Source organism: Hippopotamus amphibius, chromosome X (genome assembly GCF_030028045.1).
Source record: "Hippopotamus amphibius kiboko isolate mHipAmp2 chromosome X, mHipAmp2.hap2, whole genome shotgun sequence".
Lineage (NCBI taxonomy): Eukaryota > Metazoa > Chordata > Mammalia > Artiodactyla > Hippopotamidae > Hippopotamus > Hippopotamus amphibius.
Genome location: NC_080203.1, coordinates 82,184,592 through 82,208,529, shown reverse-complemented (window position 1 = coordinate 82,208,529; position 23,938 = coordinate 82,184,592). Strand labels below are relative to the sequence as shown.

The 23,938-nt window shown below is 45.5% G+C and overlaps 1 protein-coding gene across 2 annotated transcripts in view; it reads left to right on the top strand.

Annotated features, from left to right (window-relative positions):
* Positions 1-23,938, top strand: part of MSN (moesin) — an 81,745-nt gene that overhangs the window by 6,593 nt on the left and 51,214 nt on the right. The window contains exon 1 of one of the 2 annotated variants that reach the window (XM_057717900.1): positions 6,567-6,876. The exons of the other annotated variant lie outside the window; for it this stretch is intronic. Coding sequence (XP_057573883.1) covers positions 6,865-6,876 — 12 coding nt within the window. The 5' untranslated portion in view covers positions 6,567-6,864. Of the gene's footprint in view, positions 1-6,566; positions 6,877-23,938 lie in introns of those variants that run through there. 2 annotated transcript variants of the gene reach the window in all.

Here is a 23,938-nt window from a genome sequence, read left to right as displayed (position 1 = left end):
TGAGACTAGGGATTAAGGAATGAGAAAAAGTATTTCAGGAAGATGAATCTACATGTCACTGACTTGGGAAGGCACATCAGGAAATACACATACATGCAAATGGACATATAAACAAGCAAGTATGGGGGGCATATAGACAATACACATATGACCAAACAGAAGCACATCTGGGCCCAGGAAAACCCTGGAACATACTTTTCTACCCCAAATAAACATAGCTATGATCATCCTTTTTCTGCATGCAAGCACCTTATGGTTTGCAAAAACACTTCTCACGTTCAACCTTATATATCTTTTTTTTTAACTTATATATCTTTTTGACAGCAATCCTGGAAGGTATCAATTTTTATTACCTTGATTTTTACAGATGAGGAAACTGAGGCTTGGGGTTAATCAACCGATTTACCTAAATTTATCAAACTAGTAAATGGCAAAACTGAAGCTAAAACCAGGTCTTTTGGCTTCAAATTCAGCGCTCTTTTATACTATCTCATGCTGCCTTCCAAGTGGCACTTTCTTTCTCCCATACACATACAAAAAATCATGCTATCTTGCTGCATATATGCATATCTCTATATGTTGCAAATACACATTCACATTTTCTGAATGAATAAAATGGATGGATGAATAATAAAGTCAAATGGCTTAATTTCAAGTCCTTACTTGTAGTGTGATAATGGACAAGTACCCTAACCTCTTTGAATTTCAGTTACCTTATCTGTCAAATAAGGATTGATACCTACTTTGTCTACCGAAGTCTACCTAAGTTTTTCTTAGGAGTGAATGAAATAATGATTTGAAAATAGCCGCATTTTCACTTGAGGGTTTTTAACATGCTGGTTTCATACACTCTCAGAGTATAAGAATCTCCTCTTCAACCTCCCAGAGTGTGTGGTCATCCAACTTTTGCTCACACACTTCCATTTATGACTTCAGCATTCATTGAGTAGCCCTTTCCAGTTTTAGATATGACCATAAGAACCTTCTTCCTTGCATCCCATCATAGCTTTCTCCAAGCTCTCCCTTTTGGGGCCATATGGAGCCCATCTGTTCCTTCTTTCTTATTTATTTATTTTTGTTTGTTTGTTTTTTTGGCACATGGGCTTAGTTGCTCCGTGGCATGTGGGATCTTCCTGGAGCAGGGATCGAACAATAGAGTGTTTCCCTAAGACAGACTGGTAGTAGAGCTGGTGCATACACCCCCCCCACACACACACAAACAGAGCTGTGAATGGGGGGAGAAGGAGTAATGAGATAGGAAGAGAAGGCTCTATTCATTGGTCTTATCTCCTAACAGGAGAACTTGAGGCAGTGTAAGGGGAAACTTGGGCCTTTAGAGAATCTGGACTTAATACCAGTTGATAGGCCTGTAGGGCTGGACATGAGAATAGCAGATACTTCTCTTTAGCTGAGCAATCTATCCTGAGCTCCAAAGATATGCCTGGAAGTGTGCTGTGTTTCTTCTGCATGGAACATTAAGTGTGATCCCTTTTGGGGGTGCAACTACAGCCCAGCCTGGAATGGAGGAAAAAAAAAAAAAGCAGCAGCTGACAAGACAAAGCAGGATGTGGGAGGGAGGCCAGATGAGCGCTGCAGACCTGGGCACTATAGGAGCTGGCAGGAGGCAGAAAGCACAAGGAGGGCAGGAGAGATCAAGGGAGGGCTTCATGCAGAGACAAGAGCCAACACACCGGGCTGTGTGCACGTGGTGAGGGTAGCCTGGCTCGAGGGGAAGGGCTGTGCTGAGGAGCTGTGGGAGCAAGAGAAGCCTGCAGATGTTATGTGTGTGTGTTGGGTGAAGAGGGTCATCTGACGTCTCTGAGCATAGGTGAAGGCTCAGGTGATCTTTCTGAAGATCACCATGGTGACCATGTGGAGGATGGCCTGGGTGGGGCAGCCTGGAGTCAGGGAGACCAGGGAAAGTCAGTGAGGGCTGACCTAGGGCACTGGCAGTGGAGACGGGAGGGAGAGAAGCTGTGAAGGACAGACAGACAGAGAGCAGGGCTTGGTGACCAGATGGTAGGGGACAGGTAGAGGAGAGTTAAAGACAATGACATCGTGCTCACAAAGGACGGTACTAACAGCAAAACCACCAACAAATACAGAGCCTGGGAAGGAGAGCGCCTGGGGACGAAGAGGGTGAGTACCCTTGCAGAGCCTCACATAGAACCGGGCACCTAGCAGGCACCTGGTCAGTGCTGGTGGCATGCGTAGGATGGACAGATGGATAGTTTCCTTCTAAGTGTATCAAGTTTGAATTGTGGGTGGTTCACAGAAAGAAGGGCCATGTGCTCAGCGGGCTGTTTTCTCTCTGGGCCCAACAGGCAGACTGGCCACACAGGTTTGGTTGCTGGTCACTGGCTGCTGGGGGCAGGGCTGGGAGCTAGTGACTCCAATGGGAGAGTGGGAGACCCTTTCTGCAGGGCTAATTTCATATTCCAAGATGGCACTGGCTCAGATTGAATTCATATTGGCTGGCTTGGGGAAGCTCTCAAAAAGCTTCCAGCCTTACTACTAAGAGGAAAAGCCAGAGAGAAACTCTCTTTCCTCTCAGCGTGGTCCATTAGTATGATTAATAATAAATATTCCTAGGCACTTGATATTGGCAAGATGCCATGTTGCCACAGTTTATTATTACCCACCCGCTCTCTCAAGCTGTCTAGTCTGACCACTGAGGTGCAGGGATGATAATGAATCTTAAAATCCACCTCCTTCCTCGGGTTGGGCTGGTCACAGCTAGGAACTGAGAAGGTCACAGATCAGACTGGTGGAAAGAAGGTGGACCTTGGACTCACAGGACACGGGCCCAAATCCTAGTCCCATCATCAACAAATTGCGTGACGCTTGGATAACTCCTTAGAGCCTCAATTTCCTCACTTCTACCCTTAAAAGTTCTTGTTAGATAGTGAAATGGCCTCTCCACTGCTCAGCACATAAGTGCCTCATTAATATTATCTTCTCTTTAACCCAAACTCTAGCTTTTGTTTCTAAGTGGGTAGAAGACTGAGGATGGTTAAAAGCAACATTTCTCTACTGCTGCAGTTTTTACTCAGCCACATTATACCAAGAGGATCTCTTCCCTTTGGGGAGACAAGAGTATATTCTTCTGCTTATTTTCTTGTTTGTGTAAAGGGCACAGCTAGCCTAGTGCTTGGGCTGCTGATCCAGGGGAATGAATAGAGAGAGAACTCGGAGTGTGTAGCCTTAAACTTATGTTTGGGGCTTCCTAGGTGGCGCAGTGGTTAAAAATCCGCCTGCCAATGCAGAGGTCACAGGTTCGATCCCAGCTCCAGGAAGATCCCACATGCCACAGAGCAACTAAGCCCGTGTGCCCAAAAAAAAAAAAAAAAAAAAAGAAAAAGAAAACCAAACTTATGTTTGTCCTCATCTCTCTCTACATTTCTATTCTATGAATGAAGAAGAGCAACTCAGAGGCTTAGTTAATTCCTTACCCAAGCATCAGCCAAGAGCAATTGTGTGGAGTGAAGCAGAAGAGGTCTAATTTAGATGTAAAGAAGGACTTTCTAACAGTGATGAAAATGAAAAGCTGCCCTCAGGATGTTCTGAGTGATGGTGAACTTTCAACTGTTACTGTACAATGGGTTGAGGAGGAGTGCTTCTTTATTCAAAGTATTCCTGGGATTCAGGACTGCTCCCTACCCAGTTCCTCTCTGATATTGCCTCTCCTGCACTATTGTGTCCTCTGAAAGAGGAATTACATTTAGGATGCAGAAGCTTCTTTACTGCAGTGAGCTTATATCTTGAGTGGGAGGTGATTACAAGTCCAATCTCATTTCTCTCTTGAGCTTGGCATAGGCTTTCACATAAATCAGCCTTATGCAGTTCCTGCTTGCCATTTCCTTGACTCTGACATCCAGACTTGCTGCAGCTCTGGAACAATCTCAGCCCCCCTAGGAATCCTGAGCCTTTCCACTTGACCCCATGTATGGCCCTAAAGCTCAGGTCAGATTTCTCCTTTTGTATCTCCTACCCCCTGATTCAGATCGCCCCCTCCACCCCAGCTTCCTTGGACTCCATCTTCGGCATGTCCTTGTACTACCCCTCACCTAGCTTTACTGCTTGAAAGATACTTGCTTGTTCCTCCTTGAACTTTGAAATCAGCTCTTCTAAAAACCCAAGTGTTTTCATATGTCTTACTTCCCTCACCCAGCCAATATATGTGGGGATGTTTAGCCCTTATTCCCATGTCTTCTCTCTACGAATACTGGCATAAACCTCATTATATCTAAATCTAATTATTGGGATTATTCTGGCCCCAAGAAGACTGAGCTAACTCAATTCATATGGGATCATGTAAGGGTGTGGGGTGGGTGGGGGAGATCAGAAGTTCTGGCCATATAGGTATGAAGTATTTCACAAAGAGATAAAAACAAAGGTGTGTTTCCCTGGTCATCTTGACGAACAAGAGAGCACCTCAGCTGCCTCTGCTCTGCTTTGGAGACATGGAGATATCAAATAAGGGTCCCTCCTAACCAGGAGGTTTCAAGTCTAACCTTCAAGCAATGTCCAGCTGCGTGACTATAATTAGCATAACAAGTTTCTGTCTGGTGAAGTAGGGGCAGCACTACTCCTCTGATTAGTCTTCAAAAATTCTTGCTTGTATTATGGAAACAGCTTAACTGAGCTCTTTGTCTTCTCTATTAGCCCTGAATCCATTCTCCACACTAGTTGCCCCATCGTCAGTATGTTCTTTCCTCTTTTGGATCCTCAGTTCCCTTGACCTGAATGGGGGCTAGACTAAACAGTCTCCTCCCATTTCTCACCCTTCTTCTCTCCAGGGAGCCAACCACCTTCTTCTCTCTCAGCCCCTCTTTCCATCAACCTCCTTAGCTTCCCTACCCTTTTCTTCCCTTCTCTCACTTGAACTCCTGTGTCTCTTTTCCCTTTTAACACTGTGTTCAGATGCTTGACACTCCCTAACCAGGTCTCTTGTGTGTGTGTGTTTGAGGCAGGGTGTATGCTGGCATGGGATGTGGGGGTTTCCACCTTCCAGGATGGATAATGAAACTTGGAGTTTCCAATCAACTTCCCCTCCCCCTTGAGGTACTTAGCCTAGTTCCAGGCCCCTGTGGGCTCTAAGATATGAATGAGGGAATCAGTGAGTTGTTAAACTCCCAGGAGAAAAGGGCCATGGCAATGTCAAGGAATGTGATTGATGCCATTGCTACCCATGCTGCTGAGGCTTTCTGGGGAGTGCTGCTCTTCCTTGGGTCAACTGTTTAGCTCCAGAAAATGGTTTGGGCAGGGAACTTGGTTTATGCTAGCACATATCAATGGATTTTGACAGCAGTGAGAGAAGAGGAGTAGAGAATAGGACTGCTGACTCCTGAGAGCAAATGCAAGGCCAGGACTTATGCAAGCCTGCTAGACTCATCTATTGTCCCAGGAGGTCTACTTCCTTTCTTATCCTTTTATAATGTCAGAGTGGGAAAGGACCTTGGAAGCCCAGGAGTTCAGCCCTTGTTACAGAAGGGGAAACTCAAGCCCAGAGAGGGGAAGGGACTTACCCAAGGCTACAAAGTGGTCAGAGAGTGAGTTAATGGAAAAGCTATGACTAAAATCCAGGTGTCCTGACCATCCCTCTCAAATATCCTTTCATTGCCCAAGCTGGCTCATCATCCCTGAGTTATGTGTTGCCCTACCTCACAAAGAACGTTCAACCATGCCTCCGCACAGTTACCCTTGGATAGAAGAAAAAAGAACTATGGCCTGTCGCTTTCAAACTAAAGCTCAGACTTAACTAGATGACTGTTACAGTCTAGAACACCTCTATCCTGGGATTCTGTGACCTTGACAAGAAGCAGAAAGGGTGCTGGCAGACATATCTCAAAGGAGTGGGCTGGGGATGCATCTAACCTGGGGGAATTATCAGAAAGTGAATCAGGTATCAGTGGAGGCCGGGTGGGGTGGGTGGGTATAGGATCAGAATGTGAAGAAGGTGGAGACTGGGATTTGAAGGGAGAAAGTGAATAGAGGACAGATATGGGAAAAAGGAGCCTAATTCTGATAAAAATGAGCACTGAGCAAAGATGGGGACGAAATATGATGGGAAAAGCGATATAGAGTCCTACAGAAGAGAATCGATGAAGTATTGGAGAAGCTGAGGCAGTTTAGCCAAGGGAAAATAAGTTTCAGGGGGATATGGGCTCTTCAGACCTCTGAAGAGTTGTTAGGGACAGCCGGGGATTTGTGTGGCCTCAGGGAGCAGAGCTGAGATCCACAGCCAGAGCCAAAGAGAAGTTCAGATACACACAGGAAGAACTTTCTGAGAGTCAGAGCCGTCTTGAGCAGGAACGGAGAGTTATGGCAGGTAGTGAGCTCCCCATTAGTGGAAAGTTGAAGTCAGGGCTGTAAGCCTCTTTCCACTGTGCGGCCTAGGGCCCAGCCCTGCTTAGGGGTGGGGCCGGATGGCCCGGATGCAGAGGGCCAGGGGCTGTGAAGGGGGTGGGAAAGGGGCCGGCAGGCCCGGGTGAGGGGTGGGAGCCCCAACTGGGGCGCCCAGGCCCAGCCTGGCCCCCAAGTAGCTGGTGTGGTCCGGCAGGGCAGGGCTGGGCTGGGCGGGGCGAGGCTGGCGGCCGGCTAGCAGGCGGGCGCGAGGGCGGGGAGCGGCGCGGAAGCCCGGCCACATAAAGGAGCGGGCGGTGCGACGGGGGCGGCTCTTTCCTGGGTGGGGTTTGTGAAGTCGTGGCCCGTTAGCAGGAAGCGGAGCAGTCGCCCCGACGCTAACGAGAGACCCAATCCGAGCCCCCAGTACCCGGATTCCGAGCCGTGTGTACTGCGTGCTCAGCGCCGTCCGACAGCTCCCAGCCAAACTTCGCCAACTCCGTTGCCTTTGCCGCCACCATGCCCAAGACGGTGAGTGCTGGGGGTGGGCGCTGCCGGCCTCGGGGGCTCTTGCGGACCCTCGTAGCCTCTCGCCGATGGCCCGGGGCTTGGCCAGCCACGCGTCCGCTCGCGATGCCGCGCCTTCCGCCCAGGCCAGGCGTGGGGAGGGGCAGGGGTGGAGTCCGGGTCTGGAGCGCCCTCGCGGGGAAAGGGGTCCAGGGGTGTAAGTGTGAGCCGGGCGGGCCGACCTCTTCTCAGATCTAGTTCCTTGTGTCTCGAATGCCACAGTAGGGAAGGTTTCCTTGGGGGCCCAAGGTTTCCTTTTACCCCTGACGGGCCCCGGGCTCAGGGGAGAGTACTCTGGTTCGGAGGAGGACACTTAGTCCAGGAATTGGCGCTTTTATGGGGCGAGGCTGCCACTGGCTAGGAGGGGCCATGGGAACCGAGAAGCAAGGAGGAGAGTGGGAGCTGCTCAGGGCGGATCCCGCACCCCCACTCACCTTTCCCACAGCCTCCCCAGGCGGCTTCAGCAGTTTCCCAGTAGGAGGGGAGGAGAGAGTTGTGGACAGACTAATCGAGGCCGCTTGCTCTCACCCGGGAGCGCTAACGCTTCCCTAGACACCAGCCCGAAGGGAGGGAAGAAGACTTTTGCGGGCGGGGCGCGGCGCGGAGGGGAGGGGTCGGGGAGAAGAAGACTGGTTTCTTCCTCCTCACCACTCGCCAAATCCCTGCCTTTCCCATTACTTACTGGCTCGCTATTCCCTCCTATCCACTCCGTACTGTTCTGTGAGGTGTGGACTCGCCTGTGGGGCCACACCTTTTTAGAGTGGTTGTAGCTTCTAGGATCTGGTCTCCACCCTACTGGCTCTTTTGAGAAGAGAAGAAGCCTCCTGGGCGTGCGGCCTAGGGGGGCCGGATGCCCCGGAGGGAGGGGGGAGGGCTGTGCCTGAATAATGAGCCCTGCTTGCTTTTGTGCAAGTCATGCCAAATGGCTGCTGAGGCCCTTCCCTTGCTCAGGAAGGCTGGGTGACCACCCTGGCTTGGGTTCCCTAGGCCAGGCAACTTGTTGCACTGGCTTAGGCTATGCAGTTCTCCCTGACCCCTCTCTCTAGGACTGCCTGAGCCTTGTAGAGCTGAGAGAGTGACTAGTAGCCTTGAGGAGGGCTGAGGGTCCCTGAGAGGAGTGGGGGGGCCCAGTTCTTTGGGTGTGTGCTGAGCTTTGGTTGCCACGTTGCTGTGTTCCAGCCTTACTGTGAAGTCATTGTTGCCTTTCCAGAACTCTGTCCTTCAGAAACACCAAATTTTCAACAAGTGTGTACTTCTACCATCTCTCTCTTTTCAGTTGCTCGTGGTTTTATATGAGGCTTTTCCATACTCACGCCTCACCCCTGGCCCCAGATACATACAAAGTGAGAGGATGGTTTTGAAAAGGTGGGGGGGACAGTCTCTGCCATCACAGAGGATTATAAATATCCTTCCAGCAGCCTCTCTTTGGGTTTATCTCTCTGTGGTTGACTCCTTAACTCCTCTTCAGATGTGGCTTTACTTAAATAGGTGGGTGGATCTCTGGGAATAGACCGTGCCTCACAACCTTTCTTCTTTAGTGCCATCTCTTATCCTCAATTCTGAGATATCTCTCATTTAAATGCAACTTAATGGGCCTGGAAATTATTTCAAAGTTATCTAAACCATCCTGTCTCAGTCAAAAGTGGCAAAGACGACAGCATGATGACCCTCTTCCTGCTGTGGAGAGAGACTGGAGTATGAGCTGTTTGAGGTCAGACCTAGGGTACTGAAAGTACCTGAATACTGAAAATATTTTTATGCAGATTGACTGAAACTTGAATCATGTTGGAAGGAGAGGGCTGAATTTTGATAGACTGGAAGCTTTGGAGAATTTCCCTTGCTGTTTGGCTCAAGGAATGGTCAATTTTAGGAGAAACAACTCTCTCATGCCTGTTAAGACCATAGAATCTTAACCTGAAAGGGATATCAGACACTATCTAATATCTTTCTCTCTTTCTTTCTCTCTCTCCCTCTCTCTCTCTCTCTCTCAACTACTTAACGTATTTAGGCCTAACAGGAAAGGACCTGCCACCTAAGGGCACATGATGACAGAACCTGGGCACATGATGACAGAACCAAGATCGGAGTCCATGCTTTTTGCTGCTCATCCCATTGACCTTCTATTCTCACTCAATGAAGGATTCTTGAAGTTGAGCCCCCTCTCTTGCTCAAAGCAAATGCCTCCTATTCTCAGGACTTTTTGGTCCTCAGATAAAAGGAATTTGATGATTTGGGCAAAGTAACCAATGTTGGCATTTTTGTGGTCTCCTGGTGAGAGTTTGAGGTGTCACAAAGTGCCTTCTGTTACTTTTCTCATTCCTTATCCCAAAGCTGAGGCACCCAGGAGCACACACTAGTTCACTGCATACCAGCTAGTAACTTTAATGAAAGGTGAAAATTCCTTATTCTCCATTCCTTCTTCACTAGTGTGCTTTAGGCTATTTCTGGAGTATGACAGATAGGGAGGGTAGTGGAAAAATCAAATCCGTTCATTCATGTGAACCATGTCTACAGTCTGTCCAGGGTTGGTTTCACTTTTACAGCCAACTTTTTCCTTTAGTCACCCAGCTCCCTTTAAATCTGTTAAAACATGCTCCTCTGCACCCCCGCTCCCCAACCAATTCTTGGATTCTGTGCTTCTACTTGCCAGTTTCCTGATTCTGCTTTGGTAGCCAGGATGGAGAAGTTTATTAACTGCCACCTATACTTTGTGGTGATGATAAGACAGTTGTAAAAAAAAAAAAAAAAGGTTTTCTCCCCTCTCTACCCTCTTTAACATTTTTTTAGTTAAAGTCTTTGGGAGTTTTGGATTCCCTAAAAAGTGATTGTTTTGAATTTTCAAGGTGTTCTTGAGTTTGTGGTTTATTAGAGTTGAAAAAGTTCTTCACAATCATCAAGTCCTATTGTTCTCACTGTACAGATGGTGAAACTGAGACCCATACATAGGAAGGACAGACCTAGAATGATGAGCAAGTCAGTAGCAAAGCTAGGATTTTAATCTGGGACTAAGAGGATCAGTCTTGGTAAAACCTCTTCAGTTTGCTGAGTTTTTAGCCCTAGCTGAACAGGACAGGGGGAAGGTGATCAAATAGTCATTGATGGGACCATCCCTGTGAGCAGATGTAGGGAGTCCATCTCCTTAAAGTATTTGTAGGCTTCTGGGTCTGCATTCAGCTAAACTTTAACAGAGGCTATATGAACAGTTTATTCTCCTGCCATTCCTAGCATTACTTGAGCCACTTGAGTGGCACTAAAGTGGTACTTGGTGAATAGGAGGCAGAATATCAGTCTCTTAACCCTTGAATCAGCCCTGCCTGTAGACTTCAGGAGTGGACAAAGGATCAGGAGTGGAGGTTATGTGAGAGAGACTGACTCTTTGAATCCTGCATTTGTCCACTTTGGTTCTCCAGTTCACTTGGCCCTCTGTGAAACTTTAGATGATACAGCAGAAACCATCTTGGGGATTTTCTTTAGGCCTTTCCTTGAATAGATCTCTGGGTAGAGAGGGGCTAGTGGGGCAGGAAAGCCTTTGTGGGGCCTTCAAAGGTACCAACTAATCTATACTCTTATCATGCTAGGCTTGAAGAAGGGAAGGTTGCTCTGTGAGTGAGTGACAGAGATGGTATTGATCACAAGTCTGCTAACTCTTCATTATTATCTAGCTGCCTGTAACAATAGCATGTTTTAAGGGTGTCCTTCTTAACTTTTCTTTCTTCCTTCTCTCAGAAGATTGCTTTACTGAGTGGTGGAGCTGGAAGGGACATTTAGAGGTCATCTGGTCTGTTTCCCTGACTCCAATTCCAGTTGTCTCTGGATGAGATGAGTTGACAGCTACATTTATTCTGAAATCTTTTCTATCAGTATTACTTGGCAACAGTATATCTTGGTCTCTTTGTGTCTTCCTGGGAGTCCCCCTCACTGGAATTTCAAGACTCAAGGTCTGCAGAATGGAGAATATCTGGCTGCCAGCACTACTAGGGTTGGGTCTTTCATGGTTAGAGTTTCTGAAAATTGGCATCGTTACAGATTGGGAACAGTCTGTTTCTGATCTTTCAAAGATATAACTGAGTTTATCATGTATATCTTTCCCAACTCATGATGTTTTCCCCTGCTACCCCGCTCTACTCTTCTGCCCTCAAAGAAAAAACAGTACAAAGGTGGTCTCTTTTGGGGCAGTCTATGGGTCAAGTGAAGGAGGTGGTCTTGTCATGATTGACTGGTTTTGCTGTTCATCCCTCCTCCTATTTCATGCTTGATAGAGCTGAAAAACTTTTCAATTCTAGGTTCTGATTTGTGGTACAGGAGCAGTCACTTGGAGGGTTAGCTCAGGACTCAATTGATTTGAAAGGTGGGTGTTGGGAAAAGACAGGTAACACTGACCTGATAATTTTTCTTCTTCTCTTTCCATGTAAGAAGAATATTTACCCTGTCCTCAGTAAAATGATCCAAATGAAATTGGCCTTTAGATAAGTTCTTTCTTCAGGCCCCCAGTCTCTCCAGCTTGTCATGAGAGAACTATACAAGTGATAGATACACTTTAGGGACCCCTTTAGTACTGATGTTCTTGAAAGCCTTGATGGTACAACCTCAAGTCTTCCACTTGTAAGTCTGTTCCTTCAGATATTCTTTTCTTAAAATTTGAGTGCCTTCTTTGTACTAGGCAGTGTGCTAAGCTATGCTGAGAATACAAAGTTGAACAGCATTTGCTGAAATGTATCTTCTTGTCCCCCTGCACCTCTGGAGTGCTATTTCTTCCTGGGTATGGGTTCAGAATAGAAAGTTTCTAGCTTGGGAATTAGTTTGTCTCATTAGTAGCTCTGACAAGAACACTGGCATGAGTATTCTTGGTTGTTTCTTCTTGAGCCTGTGGAGGGGAAAGGGCTATGTCTGAGGAACAAGAAAGAAACCAACTGAGACTAAACTCTGAAGGCTGTGGGTTGATTGAAGAGCCTCAGACAAACATTGAAAACTTCATGGGTTCCCCCCCCCTTTCTTCTCACCGCCTGCCTATAGCATAGTCCCCTCCCTTTCACCCCTGACCCTGTAGTTCTGCTGAGAGGCCAGGAAGCTACTGAGTTATGTTTCAAGTTTCCTTTTTTTTTTTTTTTAAAGATTTATTTTATTATTAATTTAGTTAGTTATTTATTGGCTGTGTTGGGTCTTTGTTGCTGTGCATGGGCTTTCTCTAGTTGTGGCGAGCTGGGTCTATTCTTCGTTGGGGTGTGCTGGTTTCTCATTAGGTGGCTTCTCTTGTTGTGGAGCACCAGCTCTAGGCACGCAGGCTTCAGTAGTTGTGGTGTGTAGGCTCAGTAGTTGTGGCTCACAGGCTCTAGAGCACAGTCTCAGTAGTTGTGGTGCACAGGCTTAGTGGCTCCTCGGCATTAGGGATCTTCCCGGCCCAGGGATCGAACCTGTGTCCCCTGCATTGGCAGGCGGATTCTTAACCACTGCACCACCAGGAAGGCCCTTCAAGTTTACTTTTAGCCTCTTGAGTGTGGTAGTTAGATATACTGGGAGACAGTGGGGAGCTGGTGGGCATAAACCAACCTCCTAAGGTATCTACCACCAGTGAGCTGAGGGCTGGCTGTTGTGGGGTACAGCATTTCAAATGCATCTGTATTTAGGATGACCCAGAGCTTCCTCAGCTTTAGCTTCCCCTTTAGCTGATTGTTCTCAGTGGTCTCGGTTTCTCACAGGAGTGTTTTGAATCACAGAGCAAATGAGCTGGCCTTAAACTTTTTAGTTTAAGTTTAGTTTATATCTTAAATGGGGATACCAAAGCCCAGGAAAGAGAAGTGATTTGAATGAACTGGTAATAAGGCTACGACTAAAATCCAACTCGCCTGGCCCCAGATTAGGGGAGGAGTTTTGAATGTTTGCCTTTTAAATGGTACTGGCGCCAGGGTGCTCAGTGTTTTCACCCTTTGTGCTGCAGGTGACTTGACCATAGTGTTAAGGTGGTCCTGGGAAGAGCAAGTACTTCTGAGCATGTAGAGCTGATCTCAAAGGTTACTTTGTATGGAGATAATCCAGATGGTTCAGGCTCTGACCTTGCTTTTAGGATTCTTTGTAGCAATTCCCAGGAAGGTAAGTGTTTTACTTGGCTGTAAAGTGTTGTGGAAAGTAGATATGTGCCCTGAAGGGAGGTAAGGAGAGGAGACTAGCTGTTTTCCTGCTTGAGACTAGGCTTCACTGTCCTAAGAGTGTTTATTGAGTTATTTCTTTTCCATATTCATAGTTGGAAAGGTTAGCCAGCTAACCTTCATGTGTTCAGGATCACGTGAAGTTGGTAACAGTATTGAAAGGAGAACATGGCTTTCCAGATTCCCAAGTTAGTGGTCTCTCACTGGACTTGCCTGACTTGGAAGGATGACTCTTTTCACCAGTGACATAGACTTCCAGAGAATTGGCTCTGTGGTGATTACATTAACAATATGGCCACAATGGAGTTCCCCTAAATAGCTTATGCCGTAGCAGGTTTCAGTCTGGGTGACTCAGTTCTTCTGGGACCTCAAAATGACTTATTTTCTCTTCCTGCCTGCGCCTCACCCAAATTCCCCACTTTCTCTTCGTCATTCAAAATTTTGAGCTCTGACCTCTGTATTCTGACTCAGTGCTCCAACTTGACTTGTTCCTTGAGTTAGGAGAATATTTATTATGCTACTTTCTTCCAGTTTGGTGACAATATTTTCTGCTTTGCAACCATTTGAATACAGACTGGAGTCTCCTGGCTTCAACCCTCACTACTCACCTCTAGGTTTTCTAGGCCAAACCTGATGAAAGTAGCTAGCCAAAAATGGCCTTTTCAGGCCTGTATAAAAAGGGAACAGCACAAACTCTGGAACCAAACTTCTTGGATTCAAATCCCAGCTCTGTGACCAGCTAGTTTTGTAGCCTTGGGCAAGTTACTTAACTTCTGTGCTTCATTTTCCTCAACTGTAAAGTGAAGATAATGGTAGTACCTTTCTTGTAGGGTTGTTGTAAGGATTAAACAGGGCAATTCCTATAAAGTGCTTAGAACTGTGCCTAGCATCTAATCAATGCTATGCAAATGTTATTATTTATGGAACTACTATATGCCCAACCCTGTGCTAGGTAGGATGGGTAAGAATGCAGGCAGGCAGCTGCATTCTCATGGTTTATTGAGTGGTTACTAGGTACTATTTACTATAAGGGATACAAATAAATGAATGGAGGATACGATTGTTGCCTTCATAGCTCTCCTAAATAACTAGAGATTTAGGGCTAACTCACTTAAAAGCAGTTTGAGAAAAGTATATACATGACAGTTTCTGTAGATTTTGTGAAGAAAGTTGTTTATTGGGACATGATAGGGGCCTTGAGAAGAATGTTTATTGGGACATGAACAAGGATGTGTACACTTGGGGGCAGTGGCCATTCTGGGTAGGACAGTGATGTAGTTTTGGTATGTGGGTATAAACCAAGTGGCCCTAGGCCAGTGAAAATGAGTTTGTCTGACATGAAGGAAGGCTTGATGTGCTGATTGTTTCAAGGGGAGCCACAGAGTACATGTAAGCATAGACCAGGTTGCTCTTTCTAGGGTCCCTTGGAGCCAACAGTCCTGTCTCAATTGGCAAAGTCCTTCTGAAGGGGTTTGTTGGGGGAGACTGTACCTTGAATTTCCAGAATTGGGTGAATTAACTGAAACAAATTTTGTTGTCTTTGTTGCCCAGGTGGGTGTGTGAGCAGTGCCTTCCTTCATGTTTCCATGTGAGCTAAACCAAGGAATAGAGCTTAGTGATTACTCTCTTTAGGTCAGCAGCCTAAAAACAGCTTTTAGTTCTCTCAGTGGCTTTGCTATGAGATAGGTATTTGAGAAAGGATGGAAATGAAGGGAGGATTTCTTCGTGTGTGATTGTGACAAGTTGAAGAGTGTGGCATTTTCTGGCCAGGAGCCAGCTGTGGCATCTGGGTCTTAAACTTGGAGAAAGGACCTTTTGGGTGACTTCAAAGCACAGCTCTTTGGCTGTGCCTGATGACAGAACCATATTTGATGCTCCTTTCAGTGGGCCTGTTGTGGCATAAAGTAAGTGTTGACAAAGCTCCTAGGCCACAGGTATGGTGACCTACCAGTGTGTTTGCTTTGTAGTAATCTTTTGACAGGTAGCTCCAGTGATTGGTGACTTCAAAGGTTGAAGTTTCTTCCTGTCCCTGGTGACCCTTCTACTTTGTGGGAATTTGATAGATGTTTTGTGTGGCCAGGGTATCAATCAGGGTCTAATGAGAAAAAAGTTGAGATGTGGGCATTTGGTTATAGGTGACAAAGTATAATCCTGAGAAATCCTTTTCTGGATATTTATTTGGCAGATAGGAGGGGAATAAGGCATACCTATTGGGCTTGGTCAGCATTGCCTCCCCTATCTTTAGTCCTGGCCTCCCTTAAATACCTGGGAAAGGTCAAGGCTCCAGTGAAATATGTTTAGATAAGGTTCCTGATCTTACTGTCTTGGTCTTATCTGCTCCTCACCCCTCCCATCCCCCTTTCCTTTTTCAGAAATCTCAGCCTGAAGGTTAGATGAAGTATACCAAGAGGCTCTTACCTATTGCAGTCTTTAACTGAGGTTGACTAATCTTGTGTTATGGAGTTGGAGAGTGGGGGGGTCAAGGTAATAGCCAATTTGGGTGTCTTTAGTTAAGTTGTACAAATCTTTGCTGTCTTCAAGGGTTTTAAGTGAGCTAAACTTCTCTCCAAATACCCTTGCAGATACTCCTGGGAGATTGACTAACACACAGAAGTTCCCTTGTTGAGAGCAAAAGTCACTTAACATTTTTACCTTTGAATTTTTCTTTTTCCTAACTTGAAAATATCAACAATATCAGAAATATATAACTGGAGTAGAGCCCTTTTCCTCAGGTTCCTTACTCTTCTTGGCACCTGGGCCATGGCAGATCTAGCATATGCTTGGTGAGAACATCTGCCACTTTACTTCAGGGTTATACTACACCTCCCTGCTGGTACTTTGAGAGGTGCTCCAACAGGACCTGAAGAGGGCCTGGGGAAAATTTAGACTTAGTTGCCTTTCTCTCTGCCATAGCCTGGGCATTTTCCTAAGGTTGGGAGTTTGCCACCTGGCCTTAGGCCAGTTGCCAGAGGAAACCAATGACTAAAGGCTTCCACCCTGCGACGTCAGCTTCTGGAACCTTTCCTGATGATTCCCTACCAGTCAAGTATGCCTTATTTGGCTATATTTTCCCCCCTCAAATGCCCTTGCCACCTCAACTAGTGCCTTGTTTTTCTTTGGTGCAGGGAACACCTTCCTCATGTTTATATAGTGCAATCTGCAGACTTTTTCTTTTTTCCTTGTTTAGGGCTTGTTTGGAGCAGGAGTGAGGCCCTAGTTGGGGCCAGGGTGGGGGCCAGTGAGAAAGGAGAGAGGAAGATGAGAGAGCTCTGGAATGACTGTGATTTCTCCACCCTGCTTTCTTATCTCTTCTGGCCCTCCTCACTGAGCCTGGTCACCTCCCTCTAGCTTCTTACCTAGATCTCTGATAGTCTAAGAGTAGTCTTACTTGTCCTGAAAAGGCTCACAGTGTTGGGGTGGGGCGGGGCGGGGCTGGGCTCTCAGCATCTGAAACTACTCCTTTGGAGTAGGTAAAGCCTTCCAGTTGCTAAATTCTTTATATGTGCCTTTTGTATACCTAGGCTTCTAACTTGACTTTACTGAGTAGGCTGGGTCCAATGTCCCTCAGCCTCTTATCTCCAGTCCTGAGCTGTCTAGCCCTAGCTTAGAAGAGCTGAGCTTTTGACAGAGCTTGAAGCACTTCTGGATTTTTTTTTTAATGCTTTTGAGTAGAAATGGTACAACAAATCAGGATGTATGGTTTTTAGTCTCTGCCTGTGTGACCTTGGGCAAATCACTTTTATGGGCCTTAGTTTTCATATCTGTAAAGTGAGAACATTGGCTTTTTCTGACATTCAATTATTTGTGCCTAATCTTTAAGAAGATAGTAAGAGGTTCTTGGAAAGAGTGTAACAGAACAGAGAACAATTGACTATTTGGAGAAGTTGCTCTTTCCTCTTTAGAATGGTATTGGAAGTGTCATCCCCTCCCAGCTATCAATGTGTAAGTAGCCCTCTCTATTTCAGTGAGCTCTCCTTAGACATATTGAATCCACTAACCACAGAGCTTGTCATGGGTATCCTGGCTTGGAGAGACAACTGTTAACTGAGTGCATTGGGTGTGGGGCCTTGGAGTTCAGCCTGCAAAGTACAGTTGCTGGCTATTTTGGGTCATTGGTGACTCCAGGAAGAACAGAAGACCCTTGAATTGGTCATTGTTCCAGTAGGGAATGGGAAGACCAAGAAACAAACCAAAACTGAAATGCAAATGAGGTTTGACTTCCTTTACTCCCTTCCCCCACAACATCCCTCTCCTTAGAGTTACGAAATTGCTTTTGGCTGAGTCTTAAATTGCTAAGCTCCCCTTCCCCTTCTTCTGTCTGAGTCACTGGTGTCTTTGTTGCCCTTGGATTGGGAGAGCTAGGTGATGTGGACTTGGGGGGAGTGAAGGGGAGGAATTTTGATTGAGGGAGATTGCCACAGGCCTAGTGTTCAGCCTTCAGCTTATCCTGCATTTTGTGAATATGGCTTTCTGTGGTGGTAGACCTGTAGATGAAAGGGGAGGGATTTCTGAATCTCCCATGAGGGAGAGGTGGGTTGATGAGGCATAAGTGAGCTCCTGGAGATGGTGTGCCCTTGGCTGGATCTGTTTTTATCCTTCTTCTTCCTCCTCACTGACATTTTTGTACAGTGCTTGCTTGTAAATCAAGGATCCCAGGCTGTATCTCAGCCACCTAGGAGTTGGCCATGAACATGATCTTCACCTGCCCTGAGCCTCCTGCAGTGAGGGCAAGATAGTAGTCTTCTTGGCGTCTGTGTTTCCTTTGGGAACAAGCTCTTAGGGCAGTTTAATCAGAGAAGGCTTAGTTGGGTAAAGCTGGACAGTGCATTTGGGTGGAAGATTCTTCTCCAGCATTGAGTGGAACAGCCTCTGGACCATGCAGGAGCTTGCTGCTTGGAGTAGCCACCTTGCTGGTAGCCTTTCCTTCCTAGTGGTTTCACATGTGTTATTAAGGATTCCAGTCACAGGTGGTAGATTAGAAACGCTGTTGGTGAGGGAGAGTAGGGAAGCCAGTAGAGGAAAGAGAAGGGGAGAAGGAAAGAGGAGGCAAATAGAAGAGTGGTTATTTTTATACTTCCCCTTTTTATAAAACCCAACAGGCATATGACACAGCTTAATAAATAGAGGGAGCCGTCTCCCATAAATCCACCATTTTAACACAGCAATTATTATTTACGTGTATTTCTCATCACATCTCACATATGTACCTTAGTTGTCCATGGTATAATCGTATTGTACATAAAAAATATTACTTCTTTATCCCTATTTAACATAACACTAAAAACTTAAGTAAATGTTATTTAGTTTTTAAAAATGAATATTTTAATGCCTTTACAAAATTCTACCCAATGACTATGTCATAATTTACTAACCATCCCCCTTTTGGCTGGCATTTAGATTGCTCCCAGCATTTGCCAGTATTTATAACACGGCAGTGAATGTGAACAAGAGAAAATCTAAACCCATGGTATATATGGTATATATGGAGAGCCCTTTGATACCTGGCTCCATCCTAGCTCTCTCTCCAGACTCAGGTCCCATTTGTCCCCACATGTACACTATACTGTAGCTTTGTGGGATTAAGTTTCCCCAAGTAAGCCATACCTCTTATATCTTTCACCTTTAGCATATGTTTTTTCTTTCAACTTGAAATGTCAAGTGTCTCTTCCTCACCTCCCCCCTCTCCATGACACCTCCACTGGATGCTTTTTTTTAATACTCCCAGGTAGTATTAGTTGCACTAGCTTCTGTGTGCCCACTGTACTTTGTAAGAATTTCTATTATGATACTTACCATGTGGTATTGCAGCCGTCTGGGTTCCCATGCTTTCTCCTTTAGTAAACTTGTGGATTTGAAAGTTCCTAACTCCTCCTGCCTCAAGAAGAGGCTGTTCAGGTGGAGATGGTTAGGGATGGGCAGGCCTCTGATGAGCACATAGTCAGTGGCAGACATGGAAAGGGGAAGCAGCAGTAATGTATGCAAGGGATCCAACGGTGTTGGATGAGCACCTGGTAGGACATACTAGGCACCGATAATAGAGAAAATACACCTTGGAGAAGGGAGGGGTGCATTAGCACCTATAGGGAGGAGAGGCCTGAGAGAGAGTCTCACTGGCCTTGACACATCAGTGCAGACTTCTCAAATCATTCCAGATCTCAGTTTTCCATCTGTAAAATGGAAAGAGTAATAGCACCCTACTTCTTAGGTTTATGGTGAAGAGTCAGGCACTAATGCATCTGGAAGTGCTCTGTGAGTTGTGGGGCACAGGGGAGGGAGGATAGGCCCAGGACACCGCATAATTTTTGTTCCATTTGGCCTTTTAAAGTTCTGTTCTATGTGTGTTGCTCATCAAGCTTCTGAGCCCATAATGTCAGATGCTACAGTTTCCCTGAGCAAACATTCCCATAGGTGCCCCATAACCTGATGTTTTTAGTGGGAGGTATGCAGGGAAGTCACATCTCCCCACTTACCTGGACAGCATGGCTCCAACTGGCCCCAGCACAGTCCTACTGAAAAATGGCCACAAGTGGCTAGGGAGGGAGGTACCACCTTCTCCTCGGCTCTTTAGCAACAAATGACTAGTACTAGAGTAGAGGGTTTCTTAACATCCCTTCAGCTGGAGGTGGAAGTATTTATAGAAGCTACAATGAAACTGGGTACCTTTCAGGCCTTCTGGCCCCAAACCAGCCTTGTACTGTTAGAATGACAGAGCTCTGTGACTATCACTGACTATATGCTCTTCAAAGGCCTGCCCATCCCACCTGTCTTGGTTAAACAGTTCATGGGGAACATTCGAGGTCTTTGGATAGAGATTCTCCTCCATCTAGTGTGATTTTTGTTTTCTCCACATGCTACCTATGGCTTCTTGCTGCTGTCCTGGCCATTTGAAAATCCCAAATACACCCCAGAATTTTATGTTTTATAAAGGAAGCAAATTATCTGAATCTATGGAAGGTCTGTTGGTCAACTATAAAACACAACAAGGGGAAGAGATTTGCTCATCTTGTAGTGAGTCAGGGGCAGAAGCAAGTTGTTAAGCCAAGACTCTCAGGAGTGTGTTCTTTTCATTCTGTCAGCTTAGCCCACTGAGAATGTAAGCTTCTTAAGAACAGGGTCATTTTCCCACTACCCACTGTATCCCCAGTACCTAGCACAGTGCTTGGCGTAGAGGAGGTGCTCAACAAATATTTGTTGAATAAATATATTAGTAGCTACTATCGTCAAGTTGGAATTGTCTAGCACAGACTCCTTTGGCTAGGTCTACTAGAAAGCCAAACAACAATTTCAGGGGCCCACTGGAAATTACCTAATGTGGACCCAGCTGGGCCCTGGCAGAATGGAGCTAAGTAGTGCCAAGAAATGGGGAGGAGTTTTCCCTCATGTGCACCTTGAGGAACCTGTTTACATGTGAGTGGCCAGCTTGTTCATAGCTAATTTTCATTCCCTTTTCCCATGTCTTCACACAATACAGTACTGTTTACACCAAGGGAGAACATTCAAATCAAAGTTTGTAGTGGATTCTAACAGGTAGCCGTGCAAGCATTTCTATCTGCCTTTGTGAAGCAACCCAGAGTTTGGCCCTAGAGTACATATTTGAAGCATTACCCAGCTTTTAAAAATTTTTACTTTTTTAAAAAATATTTATTTATTTATTTATTGGCTGTGTGGGTCTTTGTTGCTGCTCATGGGCTTTCTCTAGTTGTGGTGAGTGGGGGCTACTCTTCATTGTGGTGCGTGGACTTCTCATTGTGGTGGCTTCTCTTGTTGCAGAGCACGGGCTCTAGGCATGCATGCTTCAGCAGTTGTGGCACATGGGCTCAGTAGTTATGGCATACGGGCTTAGTTGCTCCATGGCATGTGGGATCTTCCCAGACCAGGGATCAAACCCATGTCCCTGGCATTGGCAGGCAGATTCTTAACCACTGCACTACCAGGGAGGCCCCAAATTTTTACTTTTTTGTATGTGTGCTGCTCATTGTGGCATGGTCAGCATTGTGTAATCTAATCCTGAGAGGTTTGTGCTCCTGGCACTTAAGGACTGAGTTGGCTCCTCCGCTCAGAGATAGGTAGGGCCAGACACAGATCAGGGAGGACAGCAGGGACCCAGCAGCTGCGTTCTGCTGCTGTCACCAACACTGCCACCACCATCAGCCAGGCTGCCTTAGGTTACCAGGCTGCATATCTTTGCAGATTTGGGCCTGTTTTAGTCAAGGTAGGCTAATTTGCGGGATCAATAGAAGGTTCTCTTCCTCCTACACATTCCCTGAGAGAAGGGTGTGACCAGCATTTGGGAGGTATAGGTTTACACCTACTAGATAGGTTGGGTGGCCTAAAATAGCAAGAGCCTCTGAAGGTCATCTAGTCTTTATTTTTATTTTTTTAATAAATTAAATTAATGTGTTGTTTGTTGGGTCTTCATTGATGCATGTGGGCTTTCTCTAGTTGTGGTGAGCAGGGGCTACTCTTTGTTGCAGTGCTCAGGCTTCTCATTGTGGTGGCTTCTCTTGTTGCGGAGCACTGGCTCAAGGCATGTGGGCTTCAGTAATTGTGGCACATGGGCTCAAAAGTTGTGGCTCACGGGCTCTAGAGTGCAGGCTCAGTAGTTGTGGCACATGGGCTTAGCTGCTCTGCTTCATGTGGGATATTCCCGGACCAGGGATCGAACCGGTGTCCCCTGCATTGGCAGTGAATTCTTAACCACTGCACCACCAGGGAAGTCCCTCATCTATTCTTTAAAGGACTTTTTCCACCTGGTTTTTTTTTTTTTTTGACATTATTAAACATTGTTTTTAATAGTATGAAATAACATACTATGTACATAAAGTGATGGTAAGTGAAAAAAGGCAAATTCAAATAGTAAATATTACACAATTATAACTTTGGAGAACTACAAATTCATGAATTAAAAAAAAAGATTCAAAGTGAAACATACCAAAATATAAATAAGGCTTAAATTAGATGGAAAGACTATGGCTTTTCATTTAATGGCTTATTTTTTACTTCTACTTGATGTTAAATTCTTTTTTTTAAATAAATTTATTTACTTTATATTATTTATTTTATTTATTGGCTGTGTTGGGTCTTCATTGCTGTGCATGGGCTTTCTCTAGTTGTGGTGAGTGGGGGCTACTCTTCATTGTGGTGCACGGGCTTCTCATTTCAGTGGCTTCTCTTCTTGCGGAGCATGGGTTCTAGGTGGATGGGCTTCAATAGTTGTGGCACACGGGCTCAGTAGTTGTGGCGCATGAGCTTAGTTGCTCTGTGGCATGTGGAAAATTCCCATAGCAGGGCTTGAACCCGTGTCCCCTGCATTGGCAGGCAGATTCTTAACCACTGCACCACCTAGGAAGTCCTAAATTCTTATTTAAGGATTATTTCCACCTGTTCTCATAGTGCTGAGCTAGACACTGTACAAAGAATATTAACAGATGCAGTCTGTGCTTTTTGGTAGAGCAGACTTAAACCAGACTTTATTTATTTTACAATTTTTGATTTGTGTTTTTTCATTGTGAAACTAACACGTATTTACTGTGAGAAATAAAGCAGCACTGAAAAATATAAAATCCCCTGTCTTCTACCCTGATTCTGTTCTCCAGAGAGAACCAACATTTATGTGAACTAGTTATATGAAATTGGACTCCTTTTTAAATGCATTTATACACATATACCTTTTTTTTATAAAGCTCTTTACTGGAATATAATTGCTTTACACTATTGTGCCAGTTTTTGAGGTACACCAAAGTGAATCAGCTGTATTTATACACATATCCCCATATCCCCTCCCTCTCCCGACTCCCACCCTCCCTATCCTGGCCCTCTAAGTCATCACCCATCATCGAGTTTATCTCCCTATGTTATGCAGCAACTTCCCACTAGCTAGCTATTTTACATTTGGTAGTGTATATATGTCAATGCTACTCTCTCACATATAGCTTTAAATACACATATAATACAAATCCATACTGTTCTGCAACTTTTTTTTTTACCTTACTATGTGGTGGCCATCTTTTCATATCAAATCAGATTTTAACATCTGTATGGGCTCATTAATAATCAGATTATCAAGTGGGTGGAACACTTAACAGCATTTAGAAGCATTTCACAAATGAAAAGGGCTCATATTCTTCATTGAATGGAAAATAAAGAGAACATTGTAAGGGCTTGCCTGCCTGAGAGAAAAGGCTTTCTGGAGAAGGTGGAAGTCGTGGACCCTTCTGTTGGGATGAAGGACAGGATGATGAAAGCTGTTGCCCTTTTCAAGCTCAGTAGGCCCCACTTCTAGAGATTACTGTGATGTCATCCGTGTGTAAGTGATCTTAGTGGAGTGATTGGTGTTGGGTAAACCACTTTCCTGTGCTTACCATGGCCCTCTCCCTCTTCTATGGTTTTGCCAGTTTGGGATAGTTTGATTCCAGACAGTACCTGAGAACCCTGTTCCTCAGAAGACCTCTGGCTGCTGTAGCTATCTGAGGTTGAGGAAAGAAGCTGTGTGTGTGTGTGTGTGTGTGTGTGTGTGTGTGTGTGTGTGTGTTTTGTTGGTGTTCACATGCCTTTCCCAGTCTTCCCCAGAAAAGAGCAGTGAAGCTAAATTAGAATCTCCTCAACACTTACTTACCAGGGATCTTGTCCAAGTAGCAGGAAAGTAGAATTCTGCAGAGTGCTCAGCAATAGCTGAGGCATCCAGTTGAAGAGCTGAGAAAGACAGTGATTTTTGAAATGCAAATAAATACACTTGACCCTTGAACAATAGGGAGGTCAGGCCCCCTCCATATTCTGCCAGTCAAAATTCTGCATATAATGTTACAGTTGACCCTCCATATCCCTGGATTTACATCTGCATATTCTACCAACCAACCACAGATTGAGCCAACCGCAGATTGTGT